Source organism: Cuculus canorus, chromosome 14 (genome assembly GCF_017976375.1).
Source record: "Cuculus canorus isolate bCucCan1 chromosome 14, bCucCan1.pri, whole genome shotgun sequence".
NCBI lineage: Eukaryota > Metazoa > Chordata > Aves > Cuculiformes > Cuculidae > Cuculus > Cuculus canorus.
The window spans coordinates 3,145,575-3,166,223 of record NC_071414.1 but is presented as its reverse complement, the minus strand read 5'-3'; the positions used below and the strand labels follow the sequence as shown (position 1 = coordinate 3,166,223).

Genomic DNA, 20,649 nt, shown 5'->3' with positions numbered 1-20,649 from the left:
GGATCCGCACGAGCAATCACGCCTGGTCCAAGTGTGCAGAAATGAACTGGAGCAACTCATTAACCACACAGCAACAACCTCTCCAATTGTTTAAAAGCCAAATTAACTCACAAATCAAACTACTAACAGCAGACGAGGGGATAAGCAGGCAAAGCCGAGAAGGCCGAATCCGAATCACTCGTTCTCACCAGGCACTAAAGAAAACCCAATAAAACGTTTTGCTTGAGACAGAACGAGGACTGGAATACTCCACCTCTGCAGAGGGCTCAGCGCATGAACACAGACAGCAGCCAGGGACATGGTAATATAGTAAAAATTCTATCTGCATTCTCGATAAAGAGAAACCTTTTCTTGTGATGTTTCTGCTAATGCACGACTCAAACATGCTGCAGCAAAGCAGAGACAAATCTCCTCCGAGATGGGGGAACCAGTTCAGCTCTGTCCTCACCGCCTCCTCTCATCCCAAAGGACGCGCTGTAAACCCAGGATGGCTGTAAATCCATCTCAGAACATCGCGCACCCAACCACGCAGCCTGGCCACTGTGGATGCGTTTGGGGTTGGAAACGCTTTGGCCCAGCGCCTTCCATTGCCAAAGGACCCACTGGGGCAGCGCTGCCAGCACCGGCGCCACACCGGAACTCTTCCAACACAACTCCATGAGCACAACGGCTGCTGCATTACCCAACACGCGATGCTGAGGTTCGGTTCGACAGCGTTACCCATCCAAGTCATTTAATTAAGTTCAAACTTTTTTCTTTTTTATTAAGCACATTCCACAGTACAAAGCTTTAGATCATGAACGATATCTGTACAATTTAACAGTTTCAAGCTGTTCATACACCAACTTTCCAAACATAATTGGCAAACATAATTACAAGTTAGAATTAGACTATCCCAGTGCTTTGAAACATTAATATAGCAGTAATGTACAGTTGCTCAATTATGGTTAGCAAAACAAAGTCCAGAGTGCAGCCAGGATCACTACCATGAATCCCAGGAGTCGAGTTCCTTGGGTGCCAATCACAAAAGTCCACTGCTATGTTACACAAAGCACAAAGAAGTTCAGACTGCATGTTCAAATATCATTATCTCCCAAATAAAAACAGGAATTTAAATCTTACACATGCATTTTAAAAAAAGAAACAAACAAACAAACAAAAAAAAACCAAACAAAAAAAGAGGACTCCGATCTTCGGAAACAAATACTTCTTCAGGGCTGCGAGATTTTTCTCATTTTAAAGAGTTTTAATATTAAAGCCATTAGATGAGAAGGGTAACGTTAAGACACTTTCACGAACTACTGTCAAGCTTACCAAGAAGTGATCTTAGGGACGCTTAGGAGCGTGCTTGTAATCCTCTACTTCGTCACATTCAGTCATCTCGATGAAATAAAAATCATTGCAGTAACATGTAACTGGGTGCTTAACTTAAAGGCTGATCCAAACACCTCTCTCAGCGTGAAGGGCGAGGAGGACAAAACCTTAAGTCGTGCTTCTGTAACAGTTTGGTAACACCTTGACGTGTGATAGCTCCTAAACGACAGCCGTAACACCAGAGCGACCCCTCGCCTATCGGACAACCTCTAACCTTTCTGACTGGAAAAGGGAAAAATGCAAACGCAAGAAAGCGCTGCCAGCAGACAAACAATACAGGATGTACAAACAGCTGAAGGAATGACAGTACATTTCTGTGAAGCACGCATCATCTCTGGGAAACCAGGAGGATTTCACACAGAGCTTGACTGAAGCACGGAAGAAAAGCCATCGACAGGCGTAGTCACACGTGGCTATTGCGGATGAAACAGTCACGCTTGCATTTATCCATGTTTTATTCTGACATAAGAAAAACACAGTAGCGTTTACATGAACACATAAATTAGAGCGGAGACTATGACAACGTAAGAAGAAACTCCTGAGACTTCCCAGTACGAGCACGCTAACGAAGAGGAACCATGAGCAGGACATCGCAACAGCTGATAGCTATGGAAAAGAAAACTGGCATGGTGATCAGCACGGTAACCAGACTCGGAGGGATCTCCACTGCACCGTAAGGAAGTGTCACAAATCACACATAAATAAATTTAAACTTTGGCCCATGGCGCCTTCTCCATTGAGCAGCCAAACTAATGCTAAGAAAAGACATCGGCAGGCGTTTGTGAGAACCTGCTGGTGTTAAAAGAAAGACACCGGTAAATACTGCGGCACAAAAATATAAGATACAGAACATAAATTAAACTTTTTTTTAATTTTTCAAAAGTTTAGAAATGACATTTTAAAATATGTAGTTCCCATTAAAAAAAAAAATCCTAACGAATACTGAAAACTTCCTTTCGCAGAGAAAATGTCTCGGTAACTCCTGTCAACTCCTACAGTGCCAGTAGTTAGAACATCCTGCTGCCAAGTGCTACCACGGTTCGCATTAGTGTGTAGTGTCAGGAGATCCTGACTCTCAGCACCCGGAGGTGACGCGGTTATGTACATTATATCTACATGCTTATACAGTATTTGAAATGAGGCAAGCGCACATGGAAAGGTTTTACTCTACCAAACATTAGGAAGCGTAGGACGGCTGTAATACAGAGCACAGTTAAAAGGAAAAAAGACAGTGCTATACAACTAGTATAGATAACCTAGCCTGAATTACAGGTAATCTTTAATTTAAAAGAAATTATTGGTGCAGAAACAAGTAAACTGTAATCCAAAAATATTACTGAGCCATTCAGAAATATTTCTAAGAGTCCAACGTACACTCCTATCAAACAAAACAGGCTCTGGATCTGTCATGAGAGTAAAGGCTAAAGGACAATGGTGACTCGGAAAGCAAAGCTCTGTACATTCTGGGCATGTGTTTGGCACCCAAATTTCACTGGAGAATGTTTTTTTTTTCTTTAAAGTCAGACAAAAGTGCAAAGCAATATAAATTAGGCCAAGTCCTTTCTTGACTTCTGATTTATTTCTGAAAAACAAGCCATCAGAGTTCAGTTTCTACAGACAATTTACATGTGAAGCTTTGGATTTCTCATTGCAGGGAAGGACAGGCTTCTGAAATTCATCTACTCGGAGTCAGTGACTTTGTAGTAAATTCAAAGATGACCACTGAGAGCAGGAAAGATTAAGAAATTTAGATATAGACTTGTGCTGCTTTGCATCTACACAGCATCTAGAACCAATTCTGACTTTAGCTGTCGATCGACGTCTTCAGGCATGTAGTAGCCAAAAATCCAGTAGTTCAAGACTGTGGAACCCTGAAAGAGACAAAAAGACAAAGTAAACTGACAGCAGATACAAATCCAAAAGCCACGGTTGGAGGCAGCTGGAGGAGGGCAGGCCCACACCATTGTTTGCACCGCAGTCTGAAACTAAAAGAAAACCTATGAGGAACACAAGTTACAGAGCGCATTCAGGGCATGGTTGCCGTTAAATACTTCCCTCTGTGCTAACAGTCCTTCCTTCAAGGAGAGATGCACCTCTGCAGACACTGCCCTCATTGTAGAACATGCTCTGAATTCAGCTGAGTAAGAGCAAGACTCGCTGGCAGCACTCCTTGGGGGGTTGCGGATATCTTGGCGGTTTTCTATGACCCAAACCTCTTCTTGGGGATGAAGAGGTGACCCCAGCGAGGCTGCTACCTGCTGAGCACTATTTACTGGAACAGCAACTTGCACACAACCGTGAGAGAACGTTCCTTTCTCCTCCACGCTGCAGAGGAGCAAACTCTGCACAGGATGCAAGTTCAGCAGCTTTAATACATGAGTTTTTAAGAAAACAGACAAAACACACTCAAGTAGGTTTATATTCTGATTACCTTTTTCAGCCACGACTCTATGATCAGCTTGGAGCCAGTGCAAGTCGTTAGTGTAATTAAATCTGAACTTTGATTTTACCTGCCATTTCCCAAAGTCATTTTTTTATGGGCTACAGAGAACCATCCTCTCTTCTGATATGAAATTCCCATGGAAGGTTAAACATCTTCCCCTTGGCTTCCCTTCCCCCAACCCAAGGGCTGGTGCTTCATATAAGAATATTAGAGTATCATATGGTAACAATTTTTATCATGTTACAATAAACAACAGGAATTCAACAGAAAGCAATAAAACTCTCGCAGCCAACTGCCAGGGCTGTCAAAAACGATCGGCTTTGAAAAGGCATAACATCGCAAGCCTTGTAAAAAAGCATACGGGGCTGCTTCAAAATTCAGAAAGCTATAATGTTTGAAAGCATGTAAAACTGTTTCATTAAATGTCACGATGAAATATTAGCTGCTTGACCATAATTTTATGTAGATTTATGTGTTTTGGATCCTGAAGTCAGACAAACCTGTCAAAGTGACATCACAGCATCTCTCCCTCCGTGGGAAATAATTATTAAAAGACTGTCGTTACAGCTCCCAGGATATGGAGGGCTGCGTGGTTTCGGTTGTGCGTCATGGGAGAAGTCAGGCATGAGCTGTGCAAGACTGTCAAGCGTGCAGAATTTGAAAGGAAGAACACCCTGCCAAAGGCATTTCATATTTCGCTGACAAATCGCACTGACACTGGGTCTCATGGGCTGCGTGTGGCAAGAGGGGAAAGCAAGACACCAGATAATAAACAGATATAAATTTTAGTCAACTCCTGGTTTCTTTTGTGCTTAAGACACACTATGTAATGCTTTTCCATGAATGAAAACTAATAAAAGAGGTCTCATGGATGAACTGGAAGATAGATGGAGATTGTTCCAAAAAGTATTGTCTTCTCCCACAGACTATTCTACCTGCCTGAAAAGGCAAGGGGAAAAATAGAATTACTCAGAAAAGAGGTAATAAAAGATTTCCATAGAGAGGGAAACCCATTCAACTTCCACAAGCCTTGGAGCTCCCACAGCAGCAGTTCATCCGGTACATCCAGAGGTGGCACAGAAGCCAATAGCAGTACTTGTCTTAAAAGGAGCAGGACAAAGTCCCTAGGGACTCTACTATCCACGACAGCACAAACTTTTCCACAACAAGGATGCAAGTGTGTCACCTGACACAGTTTTGAAGTGGAAGTCAGAGATAAGCAGCACTGGAAGACCTGGCTCTTGGGGTCATTACAGCATTTATCTCCCAGCAATTTTTAGTTCCCACCCTGCACAAACGCTAAGTTGAGCAGTTTAGCCTCTCTGATCCTGTTGTCCTACTGCAGCAGGATGAGGAAGTCCATGACTTCAACCAAACTACCCTTGCAGCACTGTTCTTAAAATGTGGTTTTAAGGGAAAGTTCTGTTAACTGCCGATTCTGCATATGAGCTCATCTTCATAGCATAAGACTTCTTCCGTTATCCTGGGCCTAATTATATTAAGTAATTACAGGTTCAGAAAGGCAACTCGGTCTGGCAACAGCCAGCTTTTTGCTTTGACCCTCTGAGAAACGTAACAAGCTGACAGATCCAAGTGCCAGATCCAGAGAGGACATTATCTTGGCTTTGAGTTCAGTTAGCATGAAAGGCAGCCAACAGTTGCCTGAGAAGTGCTTACAGGTGAGAGAAAGCTGACTTTTAAGAACCAGCATCTCAAAGAAGGTATTTCCTAGCCAGAAGCAGAGATCCTAAAGGAGGAGTGGAAAAACCTGAGGAACTCAGTGCCGCATCTGGGATAAACATATACAGATAACTAATGAAAACTCATGCTTATATGACGACAAGGAAAGCCTTTCCCACAATTTTTAAGCAGACTATTAATTATCTACTTTAACTAAAATAAATCCTTCCTGTTGAGGCAACGTTACTCCTCCTGCTGCGGTGTCTCCACTTCCTTGGAAGCATCCAGTCTCAGCGCTGGCAGAGACGGGGCACTGAAGAACAGGCCTCCACTCAGCTTCGGTAAGGTAGTTTCTCTGTTCCCAAGTCCCAGCGTTCACAGCTGTTTATAGTCTGCAGTGCAATTGTTGGCAGCAATAAAGATGACATAAGGAAAAGGATCGACTGTCCTAACAAACAGATCTACAGCGGAGCTTTTACCCACCGTACTTTGAGGCTGAAATAAAGCTGACTTGCAGAAAAATGGAAACAAAATAGTCAAGTTCATGTGTACAGTTTCTGACAGCTCCAGAGTTGTCATGTTGCCTAGCACGATGTAATTTTCAGTTCTGAAAGCTTTCCCCACTATTTGTGGTCATCACTTAACTGCTCCTTTCTGGTGAGCATTTCTCCAAAGATCACACCCATGCTCAGCTTACTGGAGAGGCGTTACAGTGCTCGTTATAAAGCTTCACACGGTGAGCAGACGCATCAGGAGTTCTAAAAGGCTCTGATTTCACAGGATGTCTGCAATACTTGTGCCACACACCAAGACTCCTCAGTTTCCAAGGATGTTGTGAATACATAACAACTTTCCATAAAACACCTAAGTATCCAGTTAGAAACAGGAGGAATTATAGAAGGAGGTAAGTTTTATAATTTGAGGTTTCATAAGCTGAAGCATGACCACACAAAAACTAGATGGCGAAAGAAGCGGCACAAAGACGTATTAGGAAAACATCAGTCTGTTTTGACTAAACCAACCTGCAGGCAGAGTGATAATTACAAATATTTATAATATACCCAAAAAAGCAGGTAGTTCCTTACCTTCTGAGGGCAGTAAAGTGCAGACTGTTATCTGGAGATGTAAGTGTATGTTCTAGACGGAGAGCGGGTCTCATTCTGGGCACTGGGTGGCACATTTAAGAAATCCCAAATCAGAATTGTATCGTCGTGGGAACTACTAATGATCTGAAATTCGTCAAACTGGAGTCTAAAGACACGTCCTGAATGTTCCTGTGAGCAATATGGAATGAGTTAGCAAAGCAAGGAGAGGGTAAAATTTCACTGCATGTGTACCCACCACACCTGTATCTGGACACAGAACGTTATGTTTAAACTCTGGGTGCTGGTTAATAAAACCTTAGTTATAATCAGAATCGAGTCTAAAAAAGCTGATTCTGTATGTAAACTGTTTTTCAGCAGTACACATGGCTTCCAAACACAGTGCTTGTACACCCCGAGCCTCCCTGAAGGGGCCAGCCACAGAGGTTGAGATTATTAATGAGAAAAGCAGCCTATCAATCAATGTAGCAGCAATGTGGAAGGTTGGTTGGCACCAACAATCTGCCAGGGCTCCTTCTACAGAATATTTGCATTCAACATCGCTGCAGTCTCTGTTTTTGAAGAGCCCCATCGCAGCTCCAGCCAGGACACACTGCTGCAAGGATCCCTGCAGCTCAGCTACTAGCCAAGACGACTGCGTTCAAACACGGCCTTAGGACAGGGAGGTGGAGCAGTACATAGACTCATTGATTGGGTTGGGTTGGAAAGTACCTTAAAGCCCATCCAGTTCCACCCCCTGCCATGGGCAGGGACATCTCCCACTGGATCCGCTTGCTCCAAGCCCCATCCAACCTGGCCTTGAACACCTCCAGGGATGGGGCAGCCACCACTGCTCTGGGCAACCTGGGCTGCTGCCTCACTACCCTCAGTGTGAAGAATTTCTTCCTAATGTCTAATCTAAACCTTCCTCCTTCCAATTTAAAGCCATTCCTCTTCGTTCTATCACTACACACCCTTGTCAAAAGCTCCCCCGCAGCTTTCTTGTACATCCCCTTCAGGTACTGGAAGGCCACTATAGCGTCACACTCCATCAGCTCTTCCAAGACATCTCAAAATGGCACTAAGAGGCCCAGAAAGGGTTCTCCTCTTTGTCCCTCTTATCTATTTGTCATAAATTTAAAAGAAATACGCTACCTTTATTAGAGAACTACCTGGAGCTGTCAGACTGATCCCCAGACAGTAACGTGAGGTACAGTGCACCCAGAAGGGAGAGAATCAACTTCTTCAGTAAAACTAAATGCACTGCATTCGTGTGGGATAAAAGAACAGTTGAATCTCATCTCTGTGCAAGGACTACTGAGTAGAAAGGAAAATGAGAAACATTTCTGGCCATGTAATCACTTCTTTAGGTGTTGGAAAGGCAAGCACACACTGAATAAGCCAGTTACCATCACATACAGACAACAACTTTGGGTCGTGGCTATTATAGCTCAGCAAACTGATTCCTGAAATAAAATTTCATGCACACTTTGGTGAAAGGAAGTAATTCCCTCAATCTATTTTTAATTAAGTCTACTGTAATAAAGCAAAACCCTCATTACAAAGAATAACGTAATGTTTAAAGCAACAGCTTTAAACCTGATAGTCCTCCGAAGTGATCAGAGTTCCTGTGGTAACCTGTTTGACTCAGCCACCCTTCCCTCTTCACCTCTCTACCTTCCAAACTGAAGGGTTAGTGGGAAGGTTTGAGAAAGACTCACGAGATTAATCCCCCCTTTTTAACAAGAGGAAATCGCAATCCAGACCTACAATTATATTATGGAAACGTACCAATAACGGGAATGATTTGATACAGTGTCATGGTCATGATTTTTTTTTAAGACTATCTGAGAATCTGAAACTGGAAAAACTTGTTCTTTCTTTTAAGCTCAGACCCAAATCACTCAGGATATAACAATATATAATTTGTTCCTTGTTCTCAGAATAAGCAGCAGCCTAGGCTTGATAAAACATCCCCAGTTTCTCACCTATCCCACCATAACATAATAAAATGACACTCACAAATAAAAGATTTCTGATAACCCCAAATGAATTAAGTTTACATACCACTAGTGTACGCAAGCATAATGTACTTGCTGGGGCACGAGGGTCAAGAGCAGCTTGCAAGTCCCAAACTTTAATTTTGCTATAGAGGAAAATAAGAACGTTATGATGAAAGCACCTTTTCAAGTATAAGCATATTAGAAACATCTAAAGAAATGTAAAGCACACCAGATTTTCCCTACAGTAAGTTCATCAGGATCGAGCAAATTGTGAAAATCTATCTTCACTAAGATAGTAACACTAAATCTCGTAAAAATAGAGTTTTGTATTTCTTTTTAGCAGCAAATACAGAGATGTTTGTGATGGCCCAGGCGGGTTGGTCATGCGTATGCACAAGCCACTTCAGAACCACAGATCTCAAAAGCTCACAGCACTACTGATGAAATGCAAGGTTCCAGTAGGAATTAAGCTGGAAATACCAGCCCCAGTGAGACACTAAACCCACATAAAAGGCTAGAGATAAACACAGCTCAAGAATTGTGCTCAGTTATTGTTCAATTAAAGCAGAAATCAGGCAGAGAAGGAAATGGAGAATTTGGACATGGACATAAGCTGTTGTGGACCCACTACACACTCAAATTAATGAGCAAACCATAAGCATTAACAGCGGGGCTCCCGTCCTCAACCCAATAGAAATGGTTAAAGACTTCTGAGAGCCCCAGAAGATATAGTTATGTTCTCAATAAACGTCTCCAGTACTGCTGTCCTATAAACATAGAAAGCCTAACCTACTCTAAGCACACAGACCCTGGCAAGGAGCAATTCCTAAGGGAAGAAACAAAGGAACACCACTTCAGCCAGACAAAAGTTTACTTACTACAGAAAGTCAAAGTAAGAGTACTAACACAATTTAGGAGTGTGATAAAGAGCATCAGAAAAGCGCTTCCTTGCTACTTAAAACTGCAGCCTGCTGTGCTGAAATGATCACACTGAAGCCAGTCAGTTAAATATTGGTCCATTAGTCAAACAAGAAGAGAACCCTTACACCAGGGAACATGAAGCTCAATAGCTTTCAGAAGATGCTCTGCTAAGAAAAGCAAAACTTTTTGAAATTGCTTTCAAAAACATACCCATCGTAGGCTCCACTGACAATCCTCTTATTGTCGAACCTGATACATCGAACCAATTCTTCATGGCCTTCTAATACTCTTAAACAGGCACCGCATTCAATGTCCCATAGCCTTAAAAGAACAGAGGAGAAAGGATGAATACTTCATGGAATCATCACAGAATCATGGAATGGTTTGGGCTACAAGAAACCTTAAAGCCCATCCAGTTCCACCCCCTGCCACGGATAAGGACACCTCCCACTGGATCGGGCTGCCCCATCCAACCTGGCCTTGAACACCTCCAGGGATGGGGCAGCCACCACTGCTCTGGGCAGTCTGGGCCAGGGCCTCCCCACCCTCACAGCAAAACATTTCTTCCTACGATCTCATCTCAATCTCCCCTCTTTCAGCTGAAAAGTTACCCCCGTCCCATCCCTGCACTCCCTGATCAAGAGGCCCCCCCCCCCTCCCCAGCTTTCAGGCTGAGTGCTGCCCCATAGCCTCGCAGGCAGTGATCAAAGCCAGCTACTGAAAGGTTTTCTGGGGAAGATACCAAAAACTGCTTAAAAAGTCATGAGAACCATGAGATGTTTGGAGGGAAGTTTGTGTTGCAGCTGCAGTGTACCAGAATTAACTTAGTCATTCAAAATGACATACAAGTAAATGTTGGATACATGTTACATTACCTTAGGAAACTTTGATACACTCTTCTGTTCTGCATAAAGCAACGATTAGAGGTAAAAAGTAATTACAAAAACCAGTGACATCTTCCTCACCTCTCCAAGCAGAAGGCAAGGTGATAAACTACAGCATCATATGAAAGTTTTGTTTACATTTGACATAAAACCTCACTGTCTCACTTTCGCACAGGGATGCGATATGTTTACTTTCACACCAACTTAACTTTCGCTCTTAAATCATCTGCTCCAACAGCAAGACACACTAAGAATCTTTTGCACGTGTGGCAGTGCAGGACACCATCAAAGGTCAGGGAAAATCCTGCTTTCACACCTGCAAACATACACCGTTACATACTGATAGCAGCTCATGGGCACCCACCTAATAGTATTGTCTGAAGATCCGCTGACAACTAGTCGATCCCTGTACTGGAGGCAGGCAATGCCACGCTTGTGCCCATTTAGAGTACGGACAAACTCGCATGTACTTGTGCTCCAGACCTGTGAAACACAAGATAAGAGCTCCTCTAAGAACTCCACCCAAACAAGGCTTTTGAATTTCAACAGAAGCCATTATGAATTCATAAATGGAAAAGGTCTGAGACTGAGCTTTGCTGGACAGCGGAATGAAGACTCGCATGGCATTTTTCTGGGCAAAGAGTGGGATGTGGCATTAATGGAGAACTGCGTTCATGGGGACGTAGCAGTGACAAAAGCCAGGGGCACCACTGTTGCATGTCAGAACAATGAGAAAAGTTCCAGGGGTTGTATACAAGTATTTTCAAGTGGTAAAGACTGCCCCAAATGATTTAAAAAACTGGATTACACTTGAGTCTCGGTAAGTCAGTAATCATTTTTAAAAGCTGAAGTTATCACATACATAAAAACCCCACATTTTTTTACCGAGGAAATTGCTAGCAACCTACTGATAAGAGAATGCCAAAACCGTGGCCTATAAAAATTTAATGGCTGCTTCTTTCTTAAGCGATTCAATCAACTTTGCCCATTTTTAATGAACTGTAATTGAAGTTGTAACACAGTGTATCCAGTGGCTCATTTTCCAACAAAGAGCAGAGCAGGATCTCTGGCTGATATTTGGACATTAAAGCGCCAAAAGCTTTTTGGCGCAGTCTAAGGCAGCTCTGTTTCTAGAGAGGGAAGGGTGGAAACGCCTTTGTTGTATTAATACACTCTGGGTAACTCAAATCTGCTGGTATGCAACAGTCTTCAAATACAGCCTCTTAATTCTTCAAACACGGCAAAGTCGGGTTGAGCTGCTGGGAAGGCATAGTGAGGAAAGGCAACTGCTGATAAATTTCATGTCTGGAACAGGATTGCCAATTGAAATAAAAAGTACCGCTTGGAAAAAAGCGCAGAATGTGCCACATTTAACAAACAAACCGATCCTGGGACTAGAGTTCAAACAGAAAATGGGCTTCACTTTTTTGTAATTGTACAACAGAAGCCACAAAAATGTTACGAGCCTAGTTATGCGCATAAAGACATTAACAGCTAGCAAGAGGAAGCAGCAAGCTCCACGGTAAGGAAAAAGGCACAGAATTGCTATGAACACCCTGGTTGTTTGGAGTTCAATAACACTCGGCAGCTTTTCTGGCTTGGTAGGCATGCAGAGCTACATCAGAGCTCTGCCAACTTACTTTAATGGTCCTATCCCCTGATGCTGACACAATATACTTGTCATCGAAGTCTACCACGTTAACGGCAGCACGATGGCCAACTAAGACACGGCGCAGGGTGATGTCAGTAGGTGATGCCATGTCCCAAACAGCAATCGATCTGTCCTTGGAGCATGTCACCATTAAGCCGTTACTGAACCTCAAGTGAAGCACTGCCTCATTGTGATGGATCAATGTGTTCAGAACTTCACCTGTATGCACGTCCCAAACTCTGCAAAAGAAGAGAGTTTTATTCCCAATGAAGGATGATGGCTATACATGGTATAAATGGTAAACACGTACACATCTGCTGCTGTCTCTAATGGAGAGTATCTGGTTGCTAAAGACCTCTTATAGCCCGGAGAAGGCAGGAAGATGCGTGCTGGGGACATATCCTAGTTCAAGTCTCAGACTCACAAGCAACAAATTAACAACTAGGCCAAGAAATAGCTAAACTGGGACAACTGCTAAGACAAACTGCTGCTACAACTCTTTCCAGGATGACTAAAACTTGTATGATGTATAAATTGATGGAACAGACCAAAACATATGCTATCCAAGATGTGTTTCTTTTGGTTTATACTGTTTGTTCAGATTTAGCACCCTCCAGGGCTACCTACTAACTTATGTGAAGTGAAAATCTCTAAACGTACAGCACCTGAATGGTGCTCAGATCAGTTCTTAAAGCTTTTAGAGATTGGCACTGGCTCAGCAATGCCAGACACCAAGAGGAGACAAGGCTCTTCCATTGAACTGTACCTGAGCGCCTTCACATCGGACATTATTAAACGTGATGCTTTGCCCAGTCTGAATTCCTTGCTTATGGAACAGAGTATCACATTCATGTTAGGCATGTTTACTGATATTTGGATATCACTAAGTCTCCCCAGTTCTCATACTCTAATTTTTGTGCAAAAACTTCACACTCACCTAACTGTAGAGTCTGAAGATCCAGTTACAATCACTCTCTCATCATACTGCAGACAGAGAACCGAGCCAGTATGTCCTGTTAATACTTTCAAACATTCCAAGCTTGTTTTGTCCCAAATCTGTTAAAAATGAGAAGCATAAATGACTTATAAAAAATGTGGATCCAAGACCGGAATGTTGCTGCAACAGAGAAGGAATGAAAAAAAATGGAGATAGCAGGAAGACTACATGGGTCATTAGCCTGTCCAGTGAGGGGGTCGTCCTCACTTTTAGCTTGAGGAAATCTCGGCACAAGTTTTTGACAGAACAGTGAAATAACCAGTGACCACAAAAAGCTAAAAGCCTATTTTGCAAAAGAAAATGCCATGGGTGATCAGTATGAAAGCAACCTACTAGCAGGAAAGCAAACTACTTGCAATGACAAGACACAGCTGAGGACAGTGGTGAATGCAGCCTTCATTCCTGTTCTGTGAACTCTGCAGTCTGCCGATATCTATCTCCCAGCTTTAGCAGTCCCCAAGGCTTCTGGAGCAAAGTGCAGGGGAGACCTTAGCTTGGCTACAGAAGACATCGCTTCCTCACAAGCACTGTACAGATCAACACTGTCCCATAAAGAGACAAGAGAAATCATCAAGGTGACACAAGCAGCCTCCTTTCCGAGGCAGAATCACCCATTTACCTCCATGGAAAAGAAGGAAGTGCTTACCTTAATGGAGTTATCTCGTAGGCCACTGATAATCTTTTCATCGTCGTACTGTAAACAGTAGACACCTTTGCTGTTTTCAGAGCGGCACTGAATCCTTTGCAAATTGTGTCGCCCACATCGCCAGTTAGATTCTATAGTCTAACAAGAGGGGAAACACCCAGGAGTTAGGCACGAGGCTGCACCTCGAGCGTGCTTGCTCCAACACACACACTGCAATCTTCCCACTTTAGCATACACCATCCTTAAATCGGAAGTACCTAAAACTTAAATGGATCTTTTCTCCCTCTCTAATAAAATTACAGAAAACACAATGAATTAGAACTTTCATCATTTGCCATGACAACGTCAGTGTTTAGTGGTGAAAATTATGGTCAATTAACCTTAATAAGAATCTCCAAAGGAGCCATTAGTGAGCGACCTTTTCTAACGGTTCAGTTCCCTCCCATATTTACACAATCATCTGACAGAAGAAGCAAAGATTAAACCAGGGGCTCATATGGTGCCATGTTCAGCCTCATTCGAGGAACCAACATTATAGAACCACCAAGTCCCACAGGGAGGCTATGGGAGTTCTTGGACTTTTCCTTCCCTATCCAGTCACTTCACTTATTAACTGATGTTACACACCTTAGAAAGGGATTTTGAGATATGAAAACCTCCTCTAAGCACCTTAAAGCCCGATAAAACCAAAACTGAACAGGGACTATGAGATTTCAAGTAACCCAAACTTACCTCCCCCCCCCCCAAAATCTGCAGAAGTCTAATTCTTAACATTTTCAGTCAGAGAGCGATTTTTAAGGAAAGAGACCTGACACACCTTAAGAAGCTGCATATTAATTCATAGTAGAACCAGGATGATTGCCATGTTTTAATCAGCTTTATTACTTGTAAAACAACGAATGACGGTTTCAAAGAAATGTGGCATTTTGGATAGAACATTCGTACCAACAATCAAAAAAGAATCCGTGCACAGAACTCCAGGGCAAGACCTGCAGTACCCAGACAGGCTGGGGTGCTTTCTGTCTTCCAGCACATTTGCTTAGCCATTTCCCTGAGATTCCCCCCCAAACACTGCATGGAAACCTGGGGAGAAGCTGACTGACTGCCAGGTTGTTCAGAAAAGCATATTTATAACCAAACCCTAGCATTCAATGCAATAGCAGGCACCACTGCAGCATCTCCAGGACGGGAAAACAACCAAAATGCTTATTAAAGACAAAAGCGCAGCATGACTATGACATTCCGATTCCAGGAAAACACATCTGCTCCAAGGGAAAACTAACCTACCACTTTATTTTCCATGCATTTGCTCCTTCAGTTGTCTCCCATTATGCATTTTGGAGAGTATCAGCCACAGCCATAACATAAACCTGATGGGGCACAGGAATTTGTCTAAATCAGAAGTACAAAGAGATGCTTTAGAGAAGTCCGATGATGAGCCATTCATCCCCTCTCGTTCCTTTCCAATTCGTTGAGGAAGCTAATGGAATTAAGACAGCAACTCATCTGTCAGTTTGGCATCAGCTTTTCCAGCCAGCCAGTGCGGGGGTGATTGTCAGACTGGGAACTGGGCTTAAAACATCCAGATCTGACGCTGCTGGGTCAGCTCTGGCCTCCTGCCTGCAAGACAGCAAACTGCGCATCAGGCTCCTTGCTCGGAACGGGATGGAGGTTTGGAAGAGGAAGGACAGGCAATTCTCAAGTTTTATCTGAAGATTCATCTGTGCTTTCTCTGAAGACTTATCATCTGTGCTAAGAGGGCAGAGCTGCAACTCATTAATCCCTTTGCTGCCACAGAGGTGACCCTCAGAAACAGGAGAGGATTTTAGACATTAATAGCATGAACCACTGTAATTAAAGATCTGAAGGCAAGACCATTTAAAAATGCAATACTAACACTGAAGGCACAGGAGATAAAGCATCAGAGATTTGAGTTGGCCAATTTAAATACTTGTAGAAACCACATACATTCAGATATTCATTTCTAAGAAGTGGAAGGGAGTTTCCCTAAAGCAACGTTCTTGGAAAGCTCTGAACTAAGCAGCTGTACGCAACACGCGCTGAATTACTCAAGCTGCTGAGTGCTCTAACACCATTCGAACACTTTCACACTTCAGCTTCCTGCGACAGTGATTTCCAATAGCTACAGAATATATTAAGAACATAAAACCCGAGAAATTTTGCTTATAACGGCTTCCCAAGTGAAGCAGCAGCAAGTAGAGGCACGGTCACTGGACACTGGGGACACTGGTGGCCTTAATCCTCACATGTTCACTATAGGAAGTGACTTAATAAGATCCCCATAAGAAAACGCTGGCTTCAAATAAAAGAACCGAGAGATTATTTATCTCTATACAAAGGCACAAAGCAGTAAGTCACACGCAGGTGCACATTTTAGTTCTGTGAATAGATGTCATTTCATTTCGACATACGGTGTGGCTACTGTGGGAAAATACTTCATGTTTTTCGAGAACTTGTAAAATCCCTTTACACTGCGTAAATTTTCAATACGCTGGGAAAGTGGCCACAATACACAGAGAATATACGGCAGCGTTTCAATTGGCAATAGAGTGAAAACAGATGTGTATGTATAGAGAAATAACATTATTTTAGATGACTAAATATGTCTGAGTGGGTGGGCAACCTGGAGGACCCTCTGAAAGGGAACACGTTTAATACAATACTGGCAACCGCATTAAAGCCTCTGGCTATAGGAAATGTCTGGTTGTTACTGGATAGCGCAGTCAGTAAAATCTTCATCTGCAGCCTCCGTCCAGGAGATATCTTAATAAACGGTGTCTACGCCAAGTAGGCGGGCACATACAAGGGGTGAGAAAGAGACTGCTGGTTTATGGACTGTTACCGAGTCAATTATGAAGAGACCCAGGGTTTATTTGCATATTTGTGCTACCAAACCCAACACTAATAATGTGCAACACCTACTACTGCGTTTTCCACAGATCCTCCTCCAAGTCTCCAAGACAACTGCCTCTAAACTGGGGCTTCATAACCAAAGGCAAGATGTCGCAGAATGCTATGTCCTCACTGCACATGCAGAGAAAAAAGGCTTCTCACCCTTTTCTAAATGCTCACTAGAGAAAAGCAGCAAGTAGCTGACAAATGCTGTGCAACCAACAAAACCTGGACATACAAGGGATAAAGAACAAGCACCGGAGCCAAAGCATCTGCCCCAGCAAGAGAGCCATTTGGCAACTGCAAGAATGCACAAATGGATCAAAAAGGCATTTAGAGGGAAAAGTACACATCGAAATCAGCCCAAGATGCAGAGGTAAAGCCAAGCCTTGACCATGCCAGAATACGTTCAGTGGTACAAAGATGCACAGTAAAAAAAAAGATGCAGTTCATCTGGATGAATAGTTGGAACATTATACATTGGAAGTGTTAAGGATAATCTACTAGGAACACACTTTTCTCCCTTTGATAATGTACATGATGTTCAGCTCCTTGGCTAAAAATTGCTTTTTTATCCCTGTGAATGTTATTGCAGAGTAAGTGGGTTTATCTTAATCCCATAAACCAAGGAGTTGCTGTTCCCTCTGAACATACAATTTTCCTGCAGGACAAATTAGGCAGAAAAAAATGAAAGAGGAACCTGCACATTCATTACATATGGAGCGATTTCTCCTGAAATATTAGGCACTGAGACCAGAGGCAGTTAAAAATAAGAAACTCTTATTCTTCACCTGTCTTATTCTACAGGAAAAAAGAAAATTCCCCCTGACTGTGGCAGAGGAACGGCAGAAGCAAGTGAACTTATGTCATCAGGCTTAACACTTCATTCATTATGAAACTCACAGAATCATTTAGGTTGGAAACGATGTTTAAGATCTTCGAGTAAAAAGTTCAGAGGGTTTGATAAGCAAAGACAAAGCAACAACTTGGCCACAGCACCAAATGCCCCACATCTCTGAGGTCTTTTCTCTCTAGGACACTCTCTGAAGATCCTGCAACCGTTAGGGAGGGGGAAAAAAGCATCAGGCCCCTGAAGAAGGACACCGATTCCCTCAATCATAGCTAGAGCCCAGAACTCACTGTTGGGTCTCCAAGCTGCTGTCAGTGTGGGCCAAAGAGCTTTTGTAGCTTGTACATCAGCCTGAAAAGGAAACGCTAAATGATGCAAACTACCTAGAAGGCTTGAGCTGGTCCTCAAGAGGAACCTGCAGAAAGCAAGCTGTCCTGTAATTACTACAACAGCCTAAGCTGCAAATTTTCTGACCACACATGGATGACTGCCTCACAGCCACAGATGACAAAACATGCCAGCAGCAAAGCTTTCTTCCAGAGCAGCCCACAGAGGGACAAAAACCCTGCAAGTAAAGAGCATTACCATCTTTCTTGTTAACATTATCACTCCTAAAAACTGCTGTTAAGAAGCTAAGGGCTGGCGGTAGGCATGCAGCAGCAGAGAGAGCTGAAATCTCCCACAGGAGATATAGGAACTGGATCACCACTGAGGCAGGAACTGTGCACAGATAGCAATAAAATCTCTGTACCATGGCAGTAGGACAGAAGAGGCACTTGCACTGTATCCAACAACCCATCCACCAAACACCTCTCACCCAGACCAGCTGCATAATGGAAACGATGAACAAGAACATTACATGGCCATTAAGTTCTACAGAGCTTACACCTCAGTGGAGGAGCTGAAGAGTTTTGGCTGCAAGCATGGTATATGCGACGATACCTTCACCAAGACGGGAGTGCACTGTCACCCTGAGCCAGTAATAGTCTTCAGAAGGGAGCAGCAGGGGATACAGGTGCCCACACCAACACTCTGAACATGAACTGGCACTACTGTTAGAAGAAAGAACACCAAGCGCTTGCCGTTTATCAACCTAATTCTACTGTCAAGCATAGCCTTTACATATTAATTCTCTTACCCTATACCATGAAAAAGCTGAACCAGCCCGATTCATGCTAAACTACATGACAAAGAGTGATTAGATTTGGGTTTTACTCTCAAAATGCTTTGAAATGTAGAAGGCAGCAGCTGTACAACTGAGAGCTGTGCAACACCAACCCTTATAGGTGAACTGTTCAGCGTTCGAACTAAAATTTACACCACTGATGGCACTACTGTTCATCAAAAGAATCTGTGCTTTCCACCACCTTCATTCCTCTTACTTTAGATTATTCACAATTAAAAATAAAAACACATTTCACTGAGAATAACTGAAGCAAGTCTAACAAACAGGGAACAGTGATTCACTATATAAGACTCAAATATAACATAACACTAATTTTTATATATATGTATGTATATATTTGAAGTTCAGTCTAGAGAAGAGAAGGCCACGGGGAGACCTTAGAGCAGCTTCCAGTGCTGAAAGGGGCTCCAGGAAAGCTGAGGAGGGGCTCTTGATCAGGGAGTGCAGGGACAGGAAGAGGGGGAATGGTTTTCAGCTGAAAGAGGGGAGATAGAGATATCTTAGGAAGAAATGTTTTGCTGTGAGGGTGGGGAGGCCCTGGCCCAGGCTGCCCAGAGCAGTGGTGGCTGCCCCATCCCTGGAGGGGTTCAAGACCAGGTTGGATGGGTCTTGGAGCAACCTGATCCAGTGGGAGGTGTCCCTGCCCATGGCAGGGGGTGGGACTGAGTGGGCTTGGAGGTCCCCGCCAACCCAAACCATTCAGTGTGCATTTGTTTAATACAAGTAGAAAGGTCCACTTTAACAAGAAAAAGGTAAAAAACTTCCAATAACTGAAAAGTGGGTTTCTGGCTTGATTTGTAAAACCCTCAGGCTATGTTTTGAAGAATAGCCTGAAATTAAAGCGAGGCCAAAAGGACAGGAGTGTCCTACCAAGAGCCACTCAATGTCTGAACACTGCATTGGCTTTCTGAAAAGTTTAGGGTAAGATGTCATTTTTAGTATGAAATCCAAGACCAGAAAATCCATGAACAGTGAAAAAAAAATCTAAATAATACTAGAGAAAAAGGAATGGGAAGCTTTTCCTAGCAAGTGTTACAATGAAATCATGATTTCTTGGCAGAACTCAAAACATAAAAATTAAGTTCATGATGTTTACAGCTGCTTAGATAAGATCCAAATGTGGACAATATAAACTCATGCAGTGTTGTCTCTTTCTGCATGTGATTGATCCAATATGTGAGAAGCTGCTCAAAGGTCCACTAAGCAAAGCTTTTCCTGAGCCTCACTGCTGCTCTGCTGAACGGTTTTTAGAGCCACACTTAAAAGAAAAGATTGACCTTAGGATGCTGAGTGAGATAAATCTGGACAGAGGAATATGCTGAGGGCTTACAGAGGAAGAGGAGAAGACCTGCAGAAATTCTGAACCTCAGGAATTCAACATCAGGACTACGGTACTGCCCAGGATGCTGGTAGTGATGCATTTGTTGAGGGAGATGGAAAATGAGGCAGGACATGAAACACTTTCGTAACTCCCATGTAGATGATGTGCAGCTGCATCTGTACTCTGCTCCACGCATCTGCTACCAGATGCTATCCAGAGGTGGGATGCTCTGCTAGACATTCTTTGATCTGATCATACAGTTAGTTGTTCTGTTTCCCCAGGAAGGGAGTAAAGAATCCCCTCAATTCCTGTCCAGGACAATTTGCAACAGGAGGATGCAGATGAACAAAGCAGTCCCTCTTCCCTGAAAGGTCCATCTTCTCTATCAAGCACCTCTGCAAACACAGCCACAAAGCACGAGATCTCAAAAGGGATTCCAAGGCAGCACCTGATGAACAAAACTCTGCAGCTGCAAGCAGCAATGATCATGGTAACACCCATGGAGGGGTCTTGCTGGTTTTCTCTCCCATTTCCACCAACTTCCATCAACTGGGGGTTCAAGGCCAGGTTAGATGTGGCTTTGAGCAACCTGATCCAGTGGAAGGTGTCCCTGCCCATAGCAGAGGGGTTGGAACTGGATGATCTTTAAGGGCCTTTCCAACCCAAACCATTCTACAGTCATTCTAGGTATATGAATG

General features: G+C 43.2%; 1 protein-coding gene across 4 annotated transcripts in view; it reads right to left on the bottom strand.

Moving 5' to 3' along the window:
• Positions 1-752: 752 nt before the first annotated feature.
• Positions 753-20,649, bottom strand: part of FBXW11 (F-box and WD repeat domain containing 11) — a 72,070-nt gene continuing 52,173 nt past the window's right edge. For all 4 annotated transcript variants that reach the window (XM_054079620.1, XM_054079622.1, XM_054079621.1 and 1 more), the window contains 8 exons: positions 13,682-13,819; positions 12,976-13,094; positions 12,028-12,277; positions 10,752-10,870; positions 9,714-9,824; positions 8,647-8,725; positions 6,583-6,771; positions 753-3,245 (listed from right to left, as the gene is read on the bottom strand). In XM_054079620.1, coding sequence (XP_053935595.1) covers positions 6,610-6,771; positions 8,647-8,725; positions 9,714-9,824; positions 10,752-10,870; positions 12,028-12,277; positions 12,976-13,094; positions 13,682-13,819 — 978 coding nt within the window. In that variant the 3' untranslated portion in view covers positions 753-3,245; positions 6,583-6,609. The remainder of the gene's footprint in view (positions 3,246-6,582; positions 6,772-8,646; positions 8,726-9,713; positions 9,825-10,751; positions 10,871-12,027; positions 12,278-12,975; positions 13,095-13,681; positions 13,820-20,649) is intronic.